Source organism: Vicia villosa, linkage group LG6, assembly GCF_029867415.1.
Source record: "Vicia villosa cultivar HV-30 ecotype Madison, WI linkage group LG6, Vvil1.0, whole genome shotgun sequence".
In the NCBI taxonomy this organism is placed as follows: Eukaryota; Viridiplantae; Streptophyta; class Magnoliopsida; order Fabales; family Fabaceae; genus Vicia; species Vicia villosa.
This window is the reverse complement of record NC_081185.1, coordinates 166,171,732-166,196,671: the sequence shown is the minus strand read 5'-3', so window position 1 is coordinate 166,196,671 and position 24,940 is coordinate 166,171,732. Positions and strand designations below refer to the sequence as shown.

The 24,940-nt window shown below is 33.5% G+C and overlaps 2 protein-coding genes across 6 annotated transcripts; one reads left to right on the top strand and one right to left on the bottom strand.

Moving 5' to 3' along the window:
* Window positions 1-784: 784 nt before the first annotated feature.
* On the bottom strand, window positions 785-11,122 carry LOC131611018 (E3 ubiquitin-protein ligase UPL7-like). 3 transcript variants are annotated; one of them, XM_058883140.1, is made up of 15 exons: window positions 10,910-11,121; window positions 10,700-10,822; window positions 9,417-9,657; window positions 8,591-9,180; window positions 6,919-7,857; window positions 6,491-6,825; window positions 5,176-5,454; window positions 4,821-5,073; window positions 3,807-3,977; window positions 3,614-3,706; window positions 3,359-3,466; window positions 2,409-2,525; window positions 1,765-1,854; window positions 1,329-1,424; window positions 785-1,105 (listed from the first exon to the last, which is right to left on the bottom strand). In XM_058883140.1, the coding sequence occupies exons 1-14, from the start codon at window positions 10,931-10,933 to the stop codon at window positions 1,341-1,343; spliced, it is 3,447 nt and encodes a 1,148-aa protein (XP_058739123.1). In that variant the 5' UTR covers window positions 10,934-11,121; the 3' UTR covers window positions 785-1,105; window positions 1,329-1,340. The 3 variants fall into 3 exon arrangements, 2 of the variants coding, with proteins under 2 accessions (XP_058739123.1, XP_058739124.1); XM_058883141.1 differs by having other exon boundaries at window positions 785-1,043; XR_009286741.1 differs by lacking the exons at window positions 785-1,105; window positions 1,329-1,424 and having other exon boundaries at window positions 1,833-1,854; window positions 3,359-3,456; window positions 10,910-11,122.
* Window positions 11,123-19,046: 7,924 nt separating this feature from the next.
* Window positions 19,047-24,671, top strand: LOC131611017 (pentatricopeptide repeat-containing protein At5g03800-like). 3 transcript variants are annotated; one of them, XM_058883137.1, is made up of 2 exons: window positions 19,047-21,569; window positions 24,282-24,671. In XM_058883137.1, the coding sequence occupies exon 1, from the start codon at window positions 19,100-19,102 to the stop codon at window positions 21,560-21,562; it is 2,463 nt and encodes an 820-aa protein (XP_058739120.1). In that variant the 5' UTR covers window positions 19,047-19,099; the 3' UTR covers window positions 21,563-21,569; window positions 24,282-24,671. The 3 variants fall into 3 exon arrangements, with proteins under 3 accessions (XP_058739120.1, XP_058739122.1, XP_058739121.1); XM_058883139.1 differs by having other exon boundaries at window positions 24,454-24,670; XM_058883138.1 differs by lacking the exon at window positions 24,282-24,671 and adding an exon at window positions 22,881-23,382.
* Window positions 24,672-24,940: the final 269 nt, after the last annotated feature.

The window sequence follows — 24,940 nt, the reverse complement described above, 5'->3', positions numbered from 1 at the left end:
TATTCAAAGTTTAATATTTGATCTCAAACCTATCCTTTGGTGTCAAAATGTATCATTTATGGGGGCAAAAGGATAGATTGAGACTAAAATGTGAAATTGGGAAGGCAAAAATTATTATTTTAGATAAATGAGAGACCAAAATGCATTTAGACTCATATTTTGTTTCATTCTATGAATCAAATCAAATAAAGAGTCGTGCTATTTAAACAACAAAAACCGGTACCTATTTCCGGAGACACACAGTATGTTTATGAACTCCATAAGTAACGTGATAAATTGTGTTTTGTTAGTTGAATTTTTCTAAAAACTTGGCCACTTTAAAAGATTTCAGTCTAACAAATCGTATTTCATTAAAATGTTTGTTTTGAGTCCATTGTGTTTTGTTAGTTGAATTTTTCTAAAAACTTGGCCACTTTAAAAGATTTCAGTCTAACAAATCGTATTTCATTAAAATGTTTGTTTTGAGTCCGAGTCTGCGCCATTTGTTACTTTCACTTTATCTTAATCTGTTATTAAAAATAGATTTGAATTAAGAATAGATTTGAGTCCGAGTTCTAGTATTGTCCGAACATTGCATGAGCTAAAGTCACTAGGAACATTGTAACAGTAATTAAAATCAAATCATTTCAATTTTCCTTTTTCTTATATTTCATTTCAAAGAAAAATAGAAATAATTTTAAAAAACTCAATAGATTTGTCAGAAAAAATTATATGTATACGTTCAGCTGATCCATACTTACACATGCCATTGCCATTCTAGTTTTGAAAACAAACCAACCATATATTTTAATGGCACAATGATCATTATTTGCATTTACACACAAACTTAAAATAAATAGTTTCCAAAATTAACAAATACAGATGGAGTAACCATCGCATAAACCAATATCTTCCCAAAGGAAAACCAGGGTGCTATTTTCTTCAATGAAAACTTAGATAGCATCTGAGAGCTTGCAACAGCGTGGTCTGGATTTGCGGTAACAAGTACTGCCTATTGGCCTCTTTGGGATATGATGGCCAGGCCCGCCAATAAACGTATGAGTCTGAAAACAGACATGTAAAAGTGGTGTGAGCAAAAAGACTTCCCAAGTTCCTTGAATTAGAACTGAAATGCAAAAGATTACAAGTAATTAGTTAGATCACCAGCAGCATTGAAATATCTGAAAATCATGTCATACACATTAAGTATAAAGGGCATATCGTGTAAGAGTACGTTGAATGTGTGAATGAGAAACAAGCCCTAATCTTGCTGAGCATGATTTATTAATGTAGATTCAACAGAAGTTGAGCAGGCTTCATTATATCATACAACGGAAAAAAATACTGACCACTTCAGCAAATCAAGAAAGTTCAAATCCGGCATTTGAATTGATAGCATATAAAAGCTTTGTTCTCAAAGTTCCTGGACGTTTGTATGTTGGAAGCTGTAATCATTGAGAGGAGGAGTATAAAAGTGTAAGCAATTCAAATGTAAGACATGGTATCAACTAAAAAAAATTAACATTTTTCTCTCAACAACTTAAATCACCAAGTGGGAGTGTTTGGTAAGTCAAGATCCAAAAGCCGATACTTATTACAAAGTTTATCTATATGATATTTTCGATTATGAGATAGTGAAAATTTCAAGATCCTCGTGTTCAATACATCCTAACTCATAATTGACATGAGAATCTTGCTTTCAAATGTCATAGTCAAATCCCTAATACCTTATTCATAGATTTTCAAAAACACTAAGGATATGTTCTCCTAGTACTTCGTTATTACCTTAAGGGTGTTGTAGCAGGTTGAAGCTGATGGAAGCCGATCTACATCTTGTCCTCCAAATGTTGCCCAAAGAGGGACATCACATGCCACCTAGGTGAACAAATAGACCCAAGCGATACTAATCAATGAAATCAAGACATTTTAGTATTCACTAAAAATGCATTATTTTTGGGGTTTCTTTAATATCCATTATGAGAACAATGAAAGTAGAAATTCTAAGAAATGAGAGAAAAAAGAAAGTACAAATTCTAGAAAACTAAAGCTGGCTAAAAGAGCCACACATAGGTCTAGTATTTTCTTCCCTTTAATAGAATAACAATTGAAAAGAATGCTGAAATAACCATTGAAAAAGAATATCACGCCCAAGAATCAAATACTGTGCTCTTTTATTCACAGTGCAAAATTCAGTACTTAAGGAGACCCTATTTAGTCTCTAAAAAATAAAAATTTTAAACTTCTTTCACGAACCACAAATTAAAAAAGGTTTGGTTGCAAAACAGTTATTGTTATGCTAAACAGTCCACAAGTAACAAAAAAATCAAGCCGTGCCTTATTTCATTACGATAAACAAAGTAAATGGGCCAACAGAGGTGCTAGTATAAATGATCTTGAATGGCTGTTGAACATAAAAATCAAGAGCATACCTTGTGGATGGTAAAAGGTGGCTGTAAGTATTTGAACCCTAGTAATGGAGCACGAGAGCAACTGGTGACAAATTTAAGAACCATACAGCGCTCTTTAGGTTCAAAGCCTTTAATCACCTGTATACAATTGGCAGAAATGTCAAATAATTTGCATAAATTCTTCATTACTATAATTCACTGAGGTTGAAAATAATGGTTAATAGTCACATTCTAAAGCAAATATGTATATGTTAGACAGGGAAAGAAACTGCAATTTAACCAAATTAACCAAACTAGCAGCCCCCCGCTTGGGGTGGGGAGGGAGAGAGCAAGGTGTAGATCTCGGATACATCAATTGAATGATAAACTTATTTGAAAGAATAACTAGGAGCAAAAACTAGCTGAACACTTGAAGCTTGAGTTTGGATTATGATAAAAATAGGTTGCTCAAGCTTGAGTCATTAATTTAAATTAGTCTAACTAAAAGTTTGAGCTTGACTTGTTAAAAGGGATAAAACTTGAGCTTTGTTAAGCTAATAATATACTTAATTTTTATTTTTTTTTGCATTTTTGAACATTTTCTTTACACTTTGAAGTTATGAATTTAGTATTTCAAAATATTTCTATAAACATACGCTTTAAATCACAAATAAAATAACATTTTTCATTATCATATATGTCAAGCATATGGGAAAATATTGAAAATAACAAAATAAGGGAGACAACTTTTAATATCAAGTCATCAATACTCCCTAACAAGCAAACTCGACAAGAAAGAAATGAAATTGTCAAATCGTACTAGACATGAGTCATATGACCACCAACTTACAAAACTGAGAGGTTTGCATATATCAAGAAAACTACACAATATTACATCAGTTTAAATAATTTGTTGTGCATGGATTGAGATTGCTATAAATGTGTGTGTGTATGTGCACGCGCGCGCGTGTGTAGTATTAAGGTTCCAATACCTCCCAAAAGATTTTGATTGTCCGGCTCCCCTCACTGTAACCACCAGTGTATCGTGTATTATTTTTAAAGTCTTCAACATCAATATCGTAATTGCCACCTGAAAGCAACTACATTCTTGTGTATCTCAGAAATTTTGCAGTAAAAAATGAACTCATCACAAATAAAATCTTCAGTATAAGTTATCATTAGTTGATTGTAGTGAATGAGTGAGCAACTGCATCTTGATTCAGATATTTTTCTCTTAAAGAAGATACCTGATTAAATTCACTAGCGTTGAATAATTTCAACCAGGATGGAGATATAAGATCTGTTAGCCCTCTATAAAATGCATTTGAAAATGGAAATATCTGCAATTTAAACACTGTTACATATATACCCGTGATACAACAGTTAATACAGTCCAGAAGTGTGTAAGTTGCATTAGACTACAGTCAATGATGATAAAACCTGTTGGTTGAGTTTGTAGTCTGCCATCGCATGTATGTACTGCATCTTGTTTTCATTTGTCACAGAAATATCTTTGCCCCCAGACTTGAGCTCAACCACATGCCTTTTACCAAATGATTCTTCAGTAACTGTGAAGTCAAAAAAGAGCTCCTTGACATCACCATCATAATTCTGCATGAATGATTATTGTGAACTTTCCAGTGAAATGTTAAATTGCAAGAACAGACATACACAGTAACCACCCATGTCAAACATGGGAAAATTAATTTAAAAATTAGGCGAAGGGCGAACATCGAACATACATGCAAACTGGATCATGTTAATGAATTATTGAATTTTTAAGGTTTTCACGAATAATACTGAGTATATAACACCCACCACCCAAGACATTAGCTCTTGAAGGACGAATATCGTAGATTGAGAAACAACACCAAACCATGTAAAATTTTGAAAACATGGATCCTAGCATAAAGCAATGTGATAATACATTGGGTATGGTCAGGAACGGATCTATGTTGTAGTATTCTGGGCAGCTGCCCCCACAAGTTTTTTGTTGTGTGCTTTGTAATTATTGGATATTTATATTTTTGCCTGCACTTAAAATAGTATCTTGACTCTAAATAGAAACTAAGGTCATGAAAGGAGTTTCTTTCATTTAAATTTTGTGAAGAATCAAAGACAAAAGTTTATAGGAGATGAACTTTTAATGGTTGTATGGTCACATGCACATAGATATATTTTTGATAGTCTTGAAAATGAAAAAAATATTACAACACTTTCAAAATAAGAATACAAGAAAAGAGTAATTATAATTTGTAAATGTGAAGGTGGGTACGATTTTTAAGATATGCATTGGTATAGTATTTATAACATATCATTTTTAGCTTAATGCATCTTTTAAAACAAATATTTATTGTATATAATATATCCCCCGCCAATTGAAATTTTTGGATCTTTCGGCGTGGATCGTCATGATTAATTGAGCAATAACATGGATATATCTCTTGGGATTACCTTGACATACATAAGACTCCTGTATAGCTCTGGATCAAGTGTTGATAATTCATCAAGAAAGCTATATCGTCCCAACAGCTTTTGTACAAAAACATGCGAGAAAGAGTAATCAAGTAATATTCCTTCATAAAGAGCTTTACCAACTATTCTTCCGAGGAACTCAATCATCTGAAGACCATTGTCCAAAAATCTTGCGGAAGCAGTGGGAATTAGGAGGCTATCTGAAGTTGAGGTTTGGGAAAAAAGCCCGTATCTACAGCCAAAAGAAAAAGTTTCAACTAAGATAGTCGCTCCTGGAAGAGGAAATAACTATGAAATAAATGCAAGAAAATAGAAAATAACATCTCAAACTTACTCAGGGGCAAATGCTTCTTTTGATATGTCAGTCAAGAACTCCTTTGATAATCCACCATAGTCCAGACCAGCCTCCATAAGGCCACATTCACTGACAAATGAGACATGGATGGATGACTTCAACTTTGACCCAAGTGAGTTTAATTGTTGAAATCCATCTTCAACAATATGACCCCGACGTACTACAATCTCAATGGCTCGTGAACCAGGTTCAGAAATTTCACCAGCCATTTTGCGTGAAGTTTTATCCATCTTGATGAATTCACGAAACATCTCCACTCTATTTCAGCAGTAAACCAAGTGATTAAGTACTTCCAATCAGAGACGGTCATGTGTTACATTGAAATATCAAATGAATACGACTTCAATGACGTATTGCAAATAAATATCTCTTCCCCTCTACTCTCACAATGAAGAAAAAACCAATTCAATTACATTGATGAATACTCTCATTGACAATTTTTCTCCCTTACAAAGTTTACATTTGTTGCTTTGCTTCACTTAAGTTTTCTTAATGATCAACATATAGAACATAATGGATAAATAAATTAAACTACCACAAAGTAACCAAATATATGAAATATCCACTATTTTACAAGATACATGATCAATAGTATTCCGCAAGTGATTCTCCATGCACATACTAAGATAGTTCAAAATATGTAGAGGATGTAATAACGGCAATATTCTAAGTTGATCATAGCTTACCATTTCTCAATTTAACCCATCGATAGTAGCAAGAAAAGACAGTATTTCTTAGAATTGTGGTTGAGCCTAACTCGACCTTACAAAACCGGCTTGTAAGGTGAGGATTTCCCCTACTTATGTTCATGTCCGATGTGGGACTCTTTAACACAACCACCGTTGAAATTCCGCTTTCATTGTGGCCCAACGGATCTTAATTCTTGAATCTGGCTCTGATAACATCTTACAATTGTGGTTTAAGTCTAACTCAACCTTACAAAACCGATATGTAAGGTGAGAACTACCCCTACTTATAAACATATGTTCAAGCCATATAATGTCTGATGTGGGACTCTTTACAGTATTACACAGTGAAGATACTCATGAAAAGTTTTGCTAAAATAGGAGAGAGTTAACACAACCAAAAAAACAAAACTAAAATTAAGTTCTTTTTTTAACTCTTGTGGTCAGTATCTCTTTTTCCCTAAGTTTTATCATTCTAATAGGCCCAGTTGATGTTACAATGAAAAATGTCAAGAGGATAGAAAGTACAGAAAGCAGAATTCAATAAAACATAATTTATGACAAGCAAGAGGCCTCATAATGGTCACAGTCACAGAGCTAGTAATTACCTTTCTTCAAATGGGAATACATGGGGAGTCACAGTGATAACAGAGCCTAGACTCGGGGAAGACGATGAATCGTCAGATCTTAGGTTGGCTAAAACAATTTCATGAGTTCTAGCAGCAACTGCAACTGGAGGCCGACTTTTTCTAGCAGGAGAAAGCCACAAATCAGGAGGACAAAATGGATGTCTGCAATCTCTTTCATACATTAAATGTAAGCATCTGACAGCACAATCCATGAGGGGCCTACTATGATGACCATTAACATGAGACAAGCCATTATAGACTAGGGTATTAAGCATTGATGCAATTCTTCGTTGCTGCTCTAACTTGAATGGAACCTAACAATGTTAACAAATTCTCTAGAAAGTAAGTTTCTGAAAATGTAAACTAATTCATAAAAGGACTGGGACAGGAAGAAACCAAGCTGCTACCTGTTTCTCATAAAACTCTATGTCATCAAGAACTAAAAGCAGGTGAGAATAGGTTGCGCAGAAAAGATGAAGCATAGCAAACACATTTTTCGGAATGCCTTGTGGGCCCTGCCTCATAGGTTTTATGTCCCATACATCTGATGGTTCTAAATTCACTTTGCTCGGTGCAGAGTGACTGTCAATGGGATCTGTGCAGTCTGTTGCGGTTTGTGACTTACCTGTAAATTTATGGAGTACGCTGACCCACTTACTGGCCCCATCTTTACTTGCCTGTTTTGGAATCTTCTCAAAAGCTTTATGCTTTCCATTTTCACTTGAGTGGTTATCCGACATATGTTTGTGTTCAGAGAAAAAGGAATCCTCAAGTTCACCCCACAATCTCACAAGAAATCCAGGAGTAAATGATAGCATGTTAAGAACTGGTAATGATCCCCGAACTGGACTCAAGACTGAAAATACTCTAAGCAAGTTAGAATAAAAAAGTGCAACATCACACAGATCTAGCTTCCCCAAATATTCCAGACTGTTTGATTTTGAAGTCTCAGCCTTGTTGGTGGCATATCTATTCACTGATGCCAAAAGATTTGTGAGATGCCATTGCTGACAGACAGGCTTAAATTGATCCATGTATGACATTATTAACGACTCGTGGGTTGAACTTTCAGCATCAGTTTGGAGAGATTTCTTCTTTTTGAGCCATTCAATATTATCAAGACAAGCCAGTAGGCTTTCTGTTAGAGTGACAATAACATGGACATACAATGCACAGTCTAAACCTTGATTGAAGGATCCGGAGTCTGCATGATTATTTTCCTTCCCTGTTGCTAGACATATAAAGTTAGCGAGAGACCAACCAACTGGTGGAATAGCCTTGAAAGAGACAAGAACTTCTGACTTTACCAACTCTGACATCTCCATTAAAACATCCTCTTTCAAAATCTGTCATCACCTGTCAGATTTTGATCAGTTCTGATATGTTTGAATCATAAAGCATAATTTATGAAGTTATACAAATCTATGATCTTATTAACTCTAGACAGATATGATGGCAGTATCTTAATACTTCAGAGAAAGGCTTCCCTTTGCAACAAAAGATAAAAGAATGAATGAAATTTCACCTTTGAGCCGCTATTTTATATCTTTTACAGATAGAGTCAATAAGTAAAGAACCATTACATATTCAAATTAAACAACTTCGAGTTTTTTCAGTTTAAGAAGTATTGTGTGTTGGGTGTGAGTATTCCTACATATAAATACTGAGAAAATATAATTAGACAGCAGTTTAAAAAGAATATTAGAGCCATTTGCATTATCATAACTCCAATACTAATAAAAGACAGATACTAACAAATACAAAACTTTGTTATTAAACAACAAAGATCCATCTCTGATGTATAAAACTTAAAACTACAATATCCAACAAATTACATAAGAATAAAGAAATAAAATGTACATGCATAATTATGAAATATCAACTCATAAAGTCACAAGTTAGAATTAATTATACATAAACATATGGGTTATATTTGCATGATACATTAGAAACATCAAAATATAAGAATGGAAATTTTTATAATGAATAAAAACTATAGAAGAGAACAAGTTCTCATTAAAACAAAAGAGACAGTTATTAATTTTGCACATGAAATTGTTCTGCTTTAAGTATGCTTACCAATAGTGCCTGAAAACATGTGAACATAATCGATTTGTGTTTTAAAGCAGGCAGAAGAACAGGTGGGATATGTTGCACTAGCCAAGGAATAGTCATTAGATATAAAATATACTGCTTAGCAGCATGGTTGCCATTCAGCATACAAGGCCTTTCTCCATCAAAGTTTGTCAGAGAAAAGGGCCGCACAGCTAAAGTTATTGCACTGGCAGTAATAAAAAACTTCTCATCGGCCTGGGTGACAACTTTCATCTGGGAAGAGTGTTTATCCAATGCTCTAATATATCTGGCAATAGAAACATAACTGCAACTTTTACTACTCCCAATGAACTCAACTAAACCTTTCACGGCTAAGTCTGCATCTAAGCAGTTGTCATCTGTAATGCCTTTCCATCCTTTTATATCAGTTAACATTACAAGAATGCGCATTGCTAGAGATGTAACAATAGTAATATCTTGAGCCCCTGAATTGCATTCACTATACTCTGAAAGAATCGAAAAACCAAGAGAAGTAAGTCGCTGTGCCTGGTAACGCCAAATTATTCTCTCTTCAGTAGTACCAATTGCCAAAAAGCAATAGTTCAGCTTTGAATCTATACAAAGAAAGGAATAGATCCATTAGACATATATTAAGTATGTGTGCAAACAAGAAAAGGGAAAATATGTCTATCGAATTCTAAAAGCTACAAAAAACAAAGCAACAGAAAGTATCTTGCCATTCATAATTTGATACAAGATGTTGTAGGCATGCCATAATGTCAAAATGAGCAACATAATTGGAACACTAACTTGAAACCTAATAAGAGGAAATTAAAATGAGGGAATATACCAGAAGAATTCAGGCTTTCCAATAAGATTGTAAAGCACATCTTCATAGAGTCTGTTTTCTTGCTATGAACCTTTTGATGCCGATTTGAGAACCGGGTCACAAAGAACAGAAATGGCCTCAACAAATTGTTTGAAATCCAATTTGCAGTCATCACCCCCGTATAACTATTCACCGATGTCTCCCACTCCTGCTGAAGCTGAAGAGCAACCATTTTTGTAACCTTGAAGCGCCTCCATACTCTCTTTCAAAATTAAGAAAAAGTTGTCATTTCACTAGTTTGATACAAACATGAGGTGCATGCAAATATGTTGTTTTTAACTTATGCGATAAACTATTATTTATTAGACTCTTAGTCAGTACAAAATCATTTCAACTTTCTATTTCCTATAACTACAGGTTCAATAATTTATCCAAACCAGGTCTCCATTAAAAAAAAAAAATAAAACTCCACTGTGTCCCAACTCAAGGATTTACTCTAACTTTTAGAATATTAATTTTTCTTCTGAGATAAGATTTGTATATTTATATTAACTAATTGAGATCAATAGTTTCTCTTATAATTTTCTAGGTCTTCCTCTATCTCTAGTTGTTTGACTTCTTTCATTCTGGTCTGTTTTCCTTACCAAAGAATCTACAGATTTTTTCTCTAACTGCCCAAACCACCTAAATAAGTGTATTTTTCATTATTTTTTCTACTATAGGTGCTACCTCGGCACTCTTTCTAATATTTTCATTTCTAATCTTATCCCGTCTAGTCTTACCATAAACTCAATCTGGAATTCACATCGAATGTCAGTGTAAAACTACTAACTAGTTCACCGGAACATGATGGAATGGAGTGGTGTATAATCAGATTTCATTGTTTAGATTTGCAAATAATGGATTGAGCGAAGTGGAACATGATGAAATTCATTTCATCCTATTTCATCCAATCCTTCAATTTTCATTCCCCCTATTTTAGATGTATGCAATGGAAAGAACTAATTTGTTCTGTTCCGTCAAATTATAAAAAAATCACAAACAATGGAATTAAATCTCTATCCCATTCTATCATGTTCCATTCTGCAACGCTCCGTTCTAGTCCATCAATCCAAATATAGCCTTAATATCAGTGTAAAACTACTAACTAGTTCACCGCAACATTACACGTCCCTTCTTTTACAATTAACAAGTCCTATATAATCTACACTTCTTAGCATGCAATCAATGAAATATCAACTTAAATCTTGAAATTTTCATATGAATCAAAAAACAAAAAACAAAAAAAGGCAAAGATATCGAACCTGAACGAAGAGAGCAGCAGCAGCAGCACGTTTTGCATAATTACGAAGTTCTCTTTCCCGCGAAACCTTCTGAAGAAGATCATCTCGCGTAATCTCCTTCGCACTCGCTCCTCGCAACGATACCTGAACAAAAGTAGCAGTAATATATAGCGATTCAATCGTTTTTTGACACAAAATTAAACGAGATTTAGGTATAACTAACAAGAGTACCTGGTGTTTTCGAGGTGCATCCATGGAAAATCAGGATCAGAAGTGAGGTTTGATGCTGAAATCCATTAACAAAACTGTGTTAAATTAATCACTTTTTTGTAATCTTCTGTTAATTTCTTCTACAGATTTACTTTATCTCTCGCCCGAATTTCTACTCTGTTAACCGCAACTGAGTTTGATTTAGAAGAAAGAACGAAGAACGAAGAAAAAAGAAAAGTTAGTTTTATTTTTATTTTTATTTTGGTAAGTTGACATTTTTATTTTTTCGAATTATCAATAACAAAAATTATTATTATTCGACAGTTTTATACTACACATAAATTATTATCAATAACATAAAGTAGTATATTTTAAGAACTAGTTTATGTGTGTATACAGTTTAGTTACTAAAGTGAACAATTAATGATTGTTTAAAAATTAAATTAATTAATTAGATTTATTAAAGGGTAATGATAACATATTAAAAGTTAAATGTAGAAACTTTTTATTAAAAATTGTAGGGTTAATAGTAATTCTCCCCCTGCAATGTTAGTGAATTTTGTTTTTCCCCTCCCCACCTTTAGGCAACGGTTTTTTCAAAAAAACTGTTGTCAAAATCTACCTTTGACAACAGTAGGGTGTAAACCGAAACACGCTCATATTACGGAGGGATAAACTACTGTTAACCCAAAATTGTATAATATTTTTATTAAAAATTTATAATTAATATTTTTATTGCTTTGTTTCAAGACAAATTTTCTATTAATGTGTATTTTAACCTATGCCCTTAGGACATATTTAGTTTTATCTTTTATTAAAATGTTATCTATTGAAGAATAATTCTAAAGATTATTTATTTAAGCAATTCTATGATATTTCGCGGAATAAGAAATAGATGGAATATTTGTTTATTTAAGCTGCGTAAATTTTAATTTTTTTTTGCTTTGCACATACTTAGGGAGAATAATTAGTGTGCAGATAAATTTGTTAATTTAAGTTTATAAGTTAATTGTTTTACTTGGTGGAATGAGGTTCCTTCAAGTGTTCGGTTGAATTTTTTTAGATATAGATAGGTTTGAGGTCAGATCATTGGCCCCTCATATTTATACCTATTTTCTTTTTATATATCATGTGATAAGTCCCTTTTTGCTTTAAAAAAATCTAAATATTATGTATGTGAGCCATTGTAATCTAAGTCGATTTTCCATTATGACTCTAATTTAATTATACAAATTAAACTTTTGATAGTGAATAGTGAAGGAGAAATGTCATAAATCATATAAAACATAATATGTAAGAGGTTGGTGAAATGCTATGAAGATAAATAGTTACATCTTCTTCTAAAGAATATGATTGAGCGATCTCAATCCTTTAAATGTGCGTTTGATTTGCAAATTAAGAAATGCTGACCAGAATAGTATTAGACGTGACAAAATAGTATAAGTCAATTTTTTCTTAGCTCATTCTATGTCGTTATAGAATTTTGCGGTAGGGACTGTAGCCAAGCGCAGGCTCTGTCCCTCAGGGAGAAAGGAAATAGGCGCAGCCAAATGACTTCAGGGCTACGCCATTGCTCTTTAACATGTCAGTGTACTGCACGAACACATAGAGGTGCAAGTTTGGGTCCTCTGCTGCATTATTTGCAATAGAGAGGATTTCAACTCAAAGTTGTTAGTCAGGATTGCGGTGTTAGCAATACTCAAGTGCAGATCGTCCTGGGATGGGACGGTAAAGTCCTTAAGAGGAAGGCTATCATTGTTCTCAACCATTTAGATAGTGTGTTGAGCATGAAGTTATTCTATTCAACGTTTAAAGAGGAGAAAACACTCAATTTCGTCTATCAGTTACTTAAATTCGTCCTTGGAGTTGCGGGTACTTGGTATACAACCGATGAAAAGAGAAGAATATGAGTGCCTTAGTCTAGACGATGTAACAACGGAGTATTATATTGGCATAATTGGTCTTCGAAAAAGACTTGATAGGTCCGCAAGTGCACGTAAACATCAATTATAGTATAAAAAGTTATCGATCCCACAAGACCTATGTCAAGTATCATATTTTATTGTTTCTTTGTTTATCTAAGGCAACACAAATGGTTTGGTACGTTTAAGCAGGTAAGAAATGCAAATAGTTATCAAATTATCAAAAAGGGAGACTGGAATGTTGATTCTCGCTGACTGTTAGTACTCACAAAGTCGTTACTTTATAATTAAAATGAGACAATATTTTCTTGTAGAAAAAGAATTAGTCTTTTACGGTACCGTTCTCTTTCATGTGACCAGTACCAAATTTTAACAAGTAATCTAACTGGCCGCTTTCGCGTGCCCAACGTGTTACATTGCAAAATTTTCATTGAAAAATAATTACTTTTAATTACACGAAAAGTTGCTTAAGGTAGTAAAATTAATATAAATGTACTGTCTACTTTCGCACGTCCAGTACCAAATTGTAAGCGTATAAACGTCCGCTTTCGTCTGTCTGTTTATACTCTTAAAACTGCCTTTTTGAAAACTGATTCTTTCCTAATTGACTAAAAAATGCTTTCTCAATGTTTGAAACCAAAAAACGAAATTTCCTACAGTCAAATAAAAGTTTCGTTCTTTCGACTCGAAACTGATATCGCTATGTTTATGCTTTCGCTGTAAACTTAAAAAATTATAAACAGAAAATAATTTTGGCCAAAAACAATTCCTAATTTAATTACAATTTGTAACTAATAATTAGAGCAACATCGGTACGATGGTCCTCACATTCCGGACTCGACATAATTAGCTAAACATATTGATTACGTGAATGCTACTACTGTAAATGATATTCATGTTCATGCTTAACATAACAAATATAATTATAATAAATAAAAACAAATGATATTCATGTTCATGCTTAACATAACAAATATAATAATAATAAATAAAAACATGCAAGTACAGTAAAGTGAAACAAGCAATAGAAAGAAATAAAGAATTTAAACATAATAATATATTAAGTGCTTCAAACTAGTACAAAAAATACTTTAAATAAATTCCAAATAAATTATGTCGGGAAGATTACAACAATAGTGATTCAAATACAAACAGATAAGCTCCAAACTATGACTAAAACATGCAATAATTCCCAGATGTGAGAAAGTTATCACTTTACAACAAGTGCTTTTTCTGGCTTAAAATTAATACTAAGCTTGGGTGATCTTTTCTAAACTTTACATCATGCAATAATTCCCTCCATTCTTGGACTTATATATTTAGCCATGCATTTATAAATTTATGTAGGTAAAATGTTGAATTTTGAAGTGTGTATTCAATGACAATTATATATTTTTAAGGTCAATGACTTGATTTTGCAGTTTGACATTAAGTAAGACATTGGACTTTATAAAATTTCATTGTTAATGGTTACAAATTTGATAAAATAAATAAATACTACTGGTCTTCATATTGCAGCACTTGACAGACAAACCACACGAATTATTACCGAATTCACGATTTCCCCAACCGCACCTCCCTTGACGAACAGAGAAAAAAACGCAATACTCAAACCAACACATAAACTATACATCAGAATAAGGCTCATACTTCTAGTCAACCAACCATACCGCTCTGATATAACAACAACATTATCGACTACAAATTTATAAATGACTAATCAACATAATGCTCGCTACCACTAATTGAACATACTGTTAGCTATACTCCAATATACTAAAACACATCATAGGGCATGGGAATCAGAATCTAGTACTATTGTTTTGAAATTAAGCTAGTTCCATGATAATAGGTTTGGAGGCTGGTTGTTGTTCCAAAAATCTAAATCAAAACACTTGCCAACAATATTTCATCACCATAGTAAAAGATTCACATTTTTAAGACATATTTATGTAAAATTCACAATTAATGTGTTTTTTTGATTAAGCAGCTTAGACCAAGCCTAAGCAAATGTTAAATTATTCTAAATTGTAGAGCCTCCAAATATTGATTTCCTATACAAAAAAGTGAACGTTAACGGATTCTTACCAAGAAGTTTAACTGTCTTTTCTCTCATAGAAACTAAGTGAAAAATCATCAGAAAGTTAACTAAAGAATAACTGTCATCACAGAATATTCATATTGCTTACCTTCATTCTGCACAAATCTGACATATCTGCCCATTCAGCTCACGAACTGACTAAATCTGAGAAGAACCAAACCAAGAAATAGATTAATCTAATTTCCAATTTTAATAGAAATATTATAGTTATAACAACATCTAAATTCATAATCATAGTACATGTGGATGAAAACTTACATGCCATGTCCATGCCTAACTTTATGTATATAGTATCGTGAGAAGAAAAACATGAGCTCATACATAAACCGTAAATGTCCAAGAATAAAAAATGCGCAAAAATGATTGATAATTCAGCATTTCGCTACCTGCACGCTGTTAGGGATGAATTTATGGTATTTTCATGGGTTATTGTAACTATGTTATGCTCTAAACTTAAGCAAATTGTAATAGTTTCATGGGTTTTTAGTGAGAATTGGACTGCATGTGTATAGTTCATGTTGTGAAGCAAATCAAATCACTTTGGGTACTATTGATGCAGGTTTGGAGCTGAAAAATAGCCTTATAAGAGCATGAAGAGGAAAGGAAACTGGAAGAATAAAAAGAAAAGCAAAAAGGAGAATTCCTAGCAAGGTCGCGTCGCGAGGGATGCAAGCGCGCCGCGCCAAACCCACTATTTTGGACCGCGAACTCCATGCCACGCTGCGAAGATGGCGTATCCAGCCCAACTCTTATAAATAGATGCCCTAGCTGCCAACTAGGAGAAGTGATTTTTGGTGAACGAAATTAAGAGAGAAATCTGATCCTGAAGCACAGAGCAACCATGGAAGAAAGATTCAATGTCAATTGAAGAGATTTTATTGATCATGATGAATTCATCAATCAACCCTTGTGTGTTCTTCATGTCTATGGAGAACTAATTCTCTTTTGTTGAGTTTAAGGGAGTAGTTAACCTATAATTATGCAATACCATTGATTAATTTCTGTGAAAAATTGTTTGAATTTATTATCAATAAGAAACCTTGTTTTTATGTTAAATTATTGTTGAATCTTTGATTGAAATAAAAGGTTTAAACTTTTGCCCTAGGTTGCTATATTGATTCAGTCATAATTTGCAGAGATGGAATTGTGAATGAGTTTTCATAATTATCGTGGTCTATTACTCTTATCGATATTGAGATTCTGAGAGATCGAATCTCATACTGGTAGAAGTTCATCTAATTTGATCTGCAGATGTGGGATCAAGTTTGAGGATAAGTGAAGATAATAATTCGAATGATGGTTTACTTATGATTTAATTGATAAATTGCATAGGAATAGATTGATGAACTCTAAATCTCAACATAAATCTTTCATTGTTAACCAATTTTCAGCATTTTAGTTTTAATAGTTGTTTAGATTTCATAGCATATTTAGAATAATAAAACAAACTCAACTATTTTTATTCACTCAAAATAATCTACTATAGAACGACAGTGATATTAAACATCCATGTGGATACGATATATATATATATATATATATATATATATATATATATATATATATATATATATATATATATATATAAAAGATATTTACCCATAAATACTTTCAACAAATTGACGTCGTTGTCGGGGATTAGTGTCAATATTGCACGCATTGCAATAGCTTTTATTTTGAGTTTTTAAATATAATTGGTTGTTTCATGCGTTTGTTAGTTTTTGCATAATTTAGTGTATGCGCAGCAAGGTTTTCAGCGATCAACTTCTTTTTGATCCCGAGATCGAGAGGACCGCTAGGAGGTTAAACAGCAAAACACGAAGGAGAACAAACATAGCAAGGGCAAGAGACAACGCAACCGCGACATCGTCACAAACCTTAGAAACAATTGACGAATCGTCAGAAGGACTTTTCTTTCACGAACTATTTGCTGAAGAAGAACAAGAAGTCATTATACAACTAACTGTTGTAAACATGGCTGCCAGAGTTCCATGTGCAAATAGTCCAAGACTTAACAAAACAATTGTTTTTCATTCTTCAAGTCAGATCTCATGATTTAAACCACCAATGAAACAATATATCAGTATATCATTATTCAAGCCATAAACTCTGTTAGCTAATTGATAAGTGCCAAAATGTAGTTATTTTGTGTATAGTTTTACGACACTTATCTTCTCTTTTTCCTCAATTTAGACGATTTTTAGTGTATATTCCACATAATACGTATACTTTGTACTGAATCGAGTTTTTGATTCATTTATGTACCGACTAATAGTTTTCATTCATTTTTGTAGGTGTTTTAGAGATAGACTTCTTGAATCCTTATCTAGGATAATTATCTGTTAGTTTCTGAACTTTAGAGATAGATTTAGAGTTAACAATCTTTATGGGTGTCGAAGCTTAATGCTTTCGTGTTGGTTGTGTCGGTTGAGAGATCGTCGATACGATTGATATGGATGTCTGTTGTGTTGTTGAGGTGTGCTGAGAGATCGTCGCCGAGATGATATAGTAGTCTTCTCTACTTTGGGTTAGAAATGACTTAGGGTGTGAGCGATGCCGGGTGACATTGATGAGTATTGTAGGTTGAGTGTAACTGATCGATAAGTTTAAGTTTGTGAGAATTAGATTATATGCAATGCCTGATAAGTCTCTTCTTTCTGAAAAATGAATTCTTTTTGTGTTGATATTTACTTTTCCGTTTTTATGCTTTAACCAATTCAAACCAAACTCATAACTGTGGAAACTATTGAACGACAGTTCAATGCATTAGTCCCTGTGGAGACAATAATTTCCCGGATAAATACTTCTAAAATTTTTGTTGCTTGTTGCTTTACCGCTTCAGCACTAATGAAGTAAATTAAAGTTTTGAAAGTTCACTTTGGTGGAAAATCATGTTAAAACTAGTCAACAATAAATATAATCATTAGAAAACATTGAAAGAGAATAAAAAGAAAGGAAAAACCTTGAAAGAGATGCAATAACGAAAACAAACGCGATCAGATCCGAACCATATCTTGAGAATGTCGGTCAACTTTAACAATTTTTCTGAAACAACAGAAACTTTTAAAGTGGTGTAACTGCAAAAAGGAAACAAAACATACCTTGAAAATTTTTTAGACTTTGTTGTGAGAAGGAAATCTGAAAAAATATGAGAACATAAACACGAAGCAATAGTTGGAAAAAGTCATACCTTTGATAAATCTCCGAGTTAGTTTTGAGAAGTGAATTTGGAAATGAAAAACATGAGGTCTGTTTTGTTGTTGTTTCACGGCTGAACCGTGCTAAAAGCTTGTTGTTGGCAGCGGAATTTTAGGTTTGAGGGAAAAAGAGGGAGAAGAGAGGAAAATTATGAGAAATAGGTGTTAGTTACGAATTTACCCTTTTGTGTTTGTAATAAAATATTAAGAAAATGGTATTTTTGGCCAATTAACGAGTAAAGGCTAGATAGTAGAGTAGATTTTGGGATGTTTGGTCAATTGATGAGCAAAGGCTAAATAGTAGATAATAGAAGACTCCATGGGTCTGTTTGATAAAAATAGCGGTTGACTGATAAGCTAGCTGATAGCTTATGACTGATGACTGATGACTTATAGCTTATAGCAGATGATTGAGACTGATAGCTTATAAGCTAATTGAAGTGTTTGGTAAAATTAGCAGTTCAATTAACTTATAAATGTAAAATGACATAAAAGATATTTAATATATATTTATTTATTTTAAATTAAAATAAATTATAAGGGTTAAAAATGGATTTTAATTAAAATAATACGAATAAAAAAGAAAGAAAAAATGACAAGCTATAAGACATAAGCTAAAATGCTATTTGAAATAGCGTCTGGAAAATAAGCTATAAGTTAGTAAAATAAGCTATAATCTCGTGATAAAAAGACCGTTACCAAATATGTCTAAATTATCATATGAGCTTATAACACATAAAACATAAGCTATAAGCTCGAAAACATGACTTACCAAACAGAGCCCATATCTACGGCCAGTCTTGTTTTTGACTATGACATAGAGTCATAAAAGAAGAGAGGATTAAAAAATTCAGCAACAACTTGGTTTGTCTTACTTTACTTATCTATCTCGAGCGGTACATTACATCACTATCGCTAGCGCCAAATAAAATGAAACCAAAACGCAATATCACACTAGAAATGCAGTTGAAAACAAAGGATACATGGAAAAATGGAGTCACTCCTCCAATTCCACCCCAATTCCATCTCCTCCATTCCTCACCACCATTCCCATTTCAAACCAAAACACCATCACCCCCTTTTCCACTTTCCCATCAAAAACTCCAAAACCCATTTCCCCCTCCATTCCATCACCCAAACCAAAACCCATTCCATTCTCCCACTCCCAATTTCCACCCCACAACAAAGCCCCATCATCGTCTCTTACTCTTCTCTCATCTCCGTTTTCTCCAAATCCAACCGTGAACCCCACGCCATTTTCCTCTTCCTTCACATGCTAACCGCTTCACCTCTTCGCCCGCATGGTTACACTTACGTTGCGGTTTTAACCGCTTGCACTCGAATCTTATACCTCCAATTCGGTCTCCAGTTACATGCTGCGGTTATTAAAACTGGGTATTTGAATTCAGTTTTTGTCTCCAACGCGCTCATGTCGTTTTATTTGAAATGTGGGTTTTATCAAACTGCTTTTAAGGTGTTTGATGAAATGGGTGAGAGGGATATTGTGTCCTGGAACACTGTAATTTCTTGTGCTGTTAATGGACTCATGTATGACACCGCGTTTCAGTTGTTTCGCGACATGCTGGTGATAACAGATTCTTTGAAAGTTGATTATTTTACACTGTCGGCGGTTTTGACTGCTTGTGCTATGACAACTGGTTTGGTGATGGAAGGGAAGCAAGTGCATGCGATTGCTGTTAAGGTTGGGTTGGAGACTGAACTGAATGTTGGGAATGCTCTTATTGGGTTTTATATGAATTGTGGAAGTCTTGATGGGGTTGTTTGTTTGTTTCAGAGGATGGGTGTTAGAGATGTTATAACTTGGACGGAGATGGTGAGGGCTTATATGGAGTTTGGTTATGTGGATTTGGGTTTGAAGATTTTTGATGAAATGCCGGAAAGGAATTGTGTGACTTATAATGCTGTTTTGTCTGGGTTTTGTCGAAATGGTGAGGGTTTAAAGGCTATGGAGTTGTTTGTTAGAATGGTGGAGGAGGGCATGGAGTTATCGGATTTCTCTTTGAGTGGTGGGATTAATGCGTGTAGTTTGCTTGCTGATTATGGGGTTTGCAAGCAGATGCATGGATTTGCAATCAAGTTTGGATTTGGATCAAATGTTTGTGTTGAAGGGGCTTTGCTTGAAATGTACACAAGGTGTGGGAGGATGGTAGATGCTAAGAAGATGTTTAGCATGTGGGAAGAATTGGAGAAAGATAGCTCTGTTGTTTGGACTTCTATGATGTGTGGCTTTGCTCGAAACGGGAAACCGAAGGAGGCGATTTCTCTTTACCATCTTGGTCATTCTAAAGGGAAATTGATTATGGATGAAGTTGTACTATCTACGATGCTTGGTCTTTGTGGAACCGTTGGCTATCATGATATGGGTAAGCAAATCCATTGTCAAGTTCTTAAATTTGGCTTTCATTCTGAAGTGCAAGTTGGAAATGCTGTTGTTAGTATGTATTTTAAATGCGGGAATGTAGATGATGCAATTAAGATGTTCAGTGGCATGTCCTCTACCGATATAGTTTCATGGAATATTTTGATTTCTGGGTATGTTATGCACAGGCAGGGCGATAAAGCATTAGAAATATGGTCGAAAATGCGGGAAGAGGGCATAACCCCTGATGAAGTTACCTTCATTTTGATAATTTCAGCCTATAGGCAAACTGACTTGAATTTGGTTGATGACTGCCGTAGTTTGTTTGATTCAATGAGAACTGTTTATCACATTGAGCCAACATCTCAACATTATGCATCCTTCATCAGTGTTTTGGGTCACTGGGGTCTCTTGGAAGAGGCGCTGGAAACTATCAATAAAATGCCTTTTAAGCCTTCTGCTTTTGTTTGGCGTGCTTTGCTCGATGGTTGCAGACTCCATAAGAATACAATGATTGAAAAATGGACTGTCAAGAATATTCTTGCCCTGGAACCCAAAGATCCATCTACTTATATACTTGTTTCAAATTTGTATTCATCTTCTGGGAGATGGGATTGCTCCGAGATGACTAGGGAAAATATGAGAAAAAAGGGATTTCACAAATACCCGGCTCAAAGTTGGATTATCTGTCAGAAGAAAATGCATTCATTCTATGCAAGAGATAGGTCTCATCCGCAAGACAAAGACATATATAGTGGGTTGGAGATTCTAATCTTTGAGTGCCTAAAAATGGGATATGAACCTGACACGCGCTTTGTTCTTCACGAAGTGGAGGAGCACCAAAAGAAAATATTTCTATTCCATCACAGTTCAAAACTAGCCGCAACTTATGGAATATTGATGACAAAGCCAGGGAAGCCCATCCGGATTGTAAAGAACATCCTTCTTTGTGGGGACTGCCATACATTCATGAAATATGTATCTATTGTCACTAAGAGGGACATTTTTCTAAGAGATTCTTCAGGATTTCACTGTTTCTCTAATGGCCAGTGCTCGTGTAAAGACCGATGGTGAGACACAGGTAAAGCGGGCTTATCTAACTGGTCATTCTCATTTGTATTAATGATATAGTTGATTATAGGCAATATTTTTTTGTATAAATTAATTTTTTGGATATTGCTGTGAAATTGATGGCACCCAAGTAAGAAAAGACACGTGCTCCTTTCAAATGCTTTCTTAAAATATTTAGAGATTAGTTTGTTTTTACGTTTATCATTTTTATTGTGAAATTTATATCTTCCAAATTAGTTTCTGCAATGAAATTGTAGTACCTCCGCCTTTTTATAAACACTATTTTTTGAAGGGTGCTTATAAAAAGGGACGGACTTTGTATTTGTTTCCATGTACACAAGAATGAAGCAGATACTTCCTTTTAGAAGCTATGTATCTTTAGTGATGAAATTCTGAAATCTAGAGTCAACTTTACTTGATAATACTTTATTTTCCTTTAATTTATTTATTATTTAGGTCTGTAATAAAGAACTCCTAAAAAGAAGTCTGATTAAGAGGGTTTTTTTTATAAAAAAAAGGTTAAATTTAGTAAATCAACTACAAGAGGCTTTTTTATAATAGAAAAAGTTAAATTTAGTAAATCAACTATGAATAGCATAAGACATGCTAGGATTAGATCAATAGTCTGTACATCATTGTCAATAGTATCCAAAACAATTGATCATCAACATCATCATACAACTACATCAAAAACACACTTTTAGTTACTTTGTTTGCTCCCTATGCTATCGCACTTAGTTGCCCCAAGGCTCCACCTCATGCTCTACACATTGCAAATTGTTGCTCCTAAATCCATTTCTCCAAGCCTTGCTTCGTATGCTTTTTTCAATACAACAAATATTCCAAACCATCATCCTGAGTAGCAGCAAGTCCGTATCAGTTGTACTCATTCTGTATCATATTCTGTGTTGCTATATTGTACTACTTATGTTTCTACACATTTTTGTATTTTCCATCTCCTTCACTGCAGGCTATTTAATCTCTCTCTCATTCCCCGTCATATTCAGTTTTGTCAATCCTTATGATTAAGAAGCTCTTAAGTTTTTTTTTCACACATAATATACTTTTTCCCTATAAATTATTATTGAAGCATTAGAACTATTTGCTTTTAGATTGCTTTTAAAGTTGTGGGAGTTAAACAACTTTTTTTCCCAAGAGAATACTCTTTTGATCTTAAATTAAATAAAAATTTCACTCATTTCATATCTCTTTTAGGCTTTGTTTGGGAGTTGTTAGTGTGACTTTCTTAATTCTTCTTCCAAACCAAGATCAATCTTCGCAATTAAGTTTTATTTTCATTTCTTTTATTTATTTTACTTAGAAATGGAGCATTCTAATTGTTAGAGCATCCTTTCAGTTTCAGCTTTGATCCTGAGTCAGTAAGTTCTTTCATTCCATTATTATTATCATCTAGCTGTGGACCTTTGTTGCTACTTCAACTTCTAGGGTTCTTTTTTCTTTTATGTTTAATGCACTACTTCAACTTCTAGGGTTCTTTTTTCTTTTATGTTTAATGCACTTGCTGTTTATTTTTGTGCGAAGGAATTGTGGGTCAAGTTTAAACATACTCCATGATAATAAATAAGATACCATTTAATAATTCAAAGTTTGTCATAATTTTTTCCTCCCAAACGAAAATTGTAGATATTTTTAAGGCCACAACCACTACATCTTCAAAAGTTATGACTAATAGATAATAGATATCATGAAAAGTCTGATAGGTCACTATGAAGAAGCATTTTCAAAAACAAATTATATTCCATCTTACTACCTCTGGTCCCATTTATAAGAAAAGATTCTTTTTCTAGATACATTAAATAAATAATGTATCTGGACAATATATTATCTAGATACATTATTTATTCAATGTATCTAAAAAGAGAATCTTTTCTTATAAATGAAACCAGAGGGAGTATTATTTATTGTACAGTCCAACAAAAGAGCCTAAAAAGCATCATGCAAGAAACCTTATCATGTTTGTGAATGTCCTAAATCATTTCAACACTTAGACATCATCATCATGATTGCCTCAATTGATGTCTATCATGTAGTGACAACCACTCTCCCATTTTATGTAGCTATGTTACTAGCTTAAGTTTGTGTTAAATGGTGGAAACTTTGTACACCTGATCAATGTGTGAGCATAAATAAACGTGTAGCAAATTTTGAAATTCCATTGATCATTTCAATTTATATCCTTCAGCAACATTTACATTACAAGTCTTAAATTCATATATGTAGATTGTGTTCATATTTTTTTTCTTTCTTTTTTAGTATTAATTGTAGTCTCTCAGCTAATTGCATTTATTAAGATTATTTAGTGATATATTAGAGGAGGTTTGAAATGGATAATAACTGATCTTTCATTGTCAACACTTCCTAATATTTTGATCCTTGGAACTTCACTCATGAAGGCTATGTATGAAGATGAATCTGATTTTCTACTACCTGGTATAATTTGCCTTTGTTACTATATGAGCTTGCAGAAAATTGTTGATTATTTGCATCTACAACTTTAGTACTACTTACTTCAGTAGCTGGTGAATTATTATAGGGCAGTTGTTTGTTAGGGGAGCTGTTCCATTGGTGAAAATAAACATAATCACTTCTATTTTATTTAGTTTAGGTTTCAATTGTTAAATGGATTATCTAACCATCAATGCATTGAGTAGATGGAGAGAAATATTTTGAATGACTATTGTTCATGTTGTATGTCTTTTAGTTCGTTACTACATAATTAAAATCTGAATTTGAAGTAAGATTGTGGATATAGTTTGAGTCTAGAGAAGGAGAGAGCAGGAGATAAGATAATGAGTGTAGTTGCAACTAGTGAAGGTTGGAAGATAATAAGAACGAGTCCTAGCGCCTTTTATGGTCTATATGTAATATACAAGGGGTGATCTTCAACCAACACAAACAGTAACTGTAGAGGAACAAGTTGCTAAGGCCCTATATATTCTAACACAATGTTTGAAATTGAGAGATTCGATTCTGGTTCTGACGCCCCGGCGAGGCTACTAGTTGTCATTTTCATCATTTGCTTTGACACTAGAGTTTGCAAGATGGAGACAATGATCAACGCATTATCACTCAATCAGGAGTAGGGTTGTGCATGGATCAATAACCAAACCAAATTGAACCATGTATATGGTTTGGTTTGGATCTTAAAACCATTTCTTTAAAACCGGTTTAGTTTTTTAAAACCGGTTTACATGTGAATCGGTTCGGTTTTAAACCGGTTTTTTTTATAAAAATCACTTTTAAAAAAAATTGGTTTAAAACCAATTTTTTTTTTTTTAAAACTCAATTTTTAAAGCAGTTTTATTATTTTATTATAATATACGTATTAATAGTATAACTTACGAATCTTGTTATGTATAG

Bases quoted from the DNA above. Each gene is read 5' to 3' on its own strand.
- LOC131611018 (XM_058883140.1), bottom strand. From the start codon at position 10,933: ATGGATGCACCTCGAAAACACCAG. The intron at 2,526-3,358 runs GTATTGGAACCT...AATTGTATACAG, and splicing joins CAATCAAAATCTTTTGGGAG to GTGATTAAAGGCTTTGAACC. The intron at 1,425-1,764 runs GTAATAACGAAG...CAATGATTACAG, and splicing joins CCTGCTACAACACCCTTAAG to CTTCCAACATACAAACGTCC.
- LOC131611017 (XM_058883137.1), top strand. From the start codon at position 19,100: ATGGAGTCACTCCTCCAATTCCACCCCAATTCCATCTCCTCCATTCCT.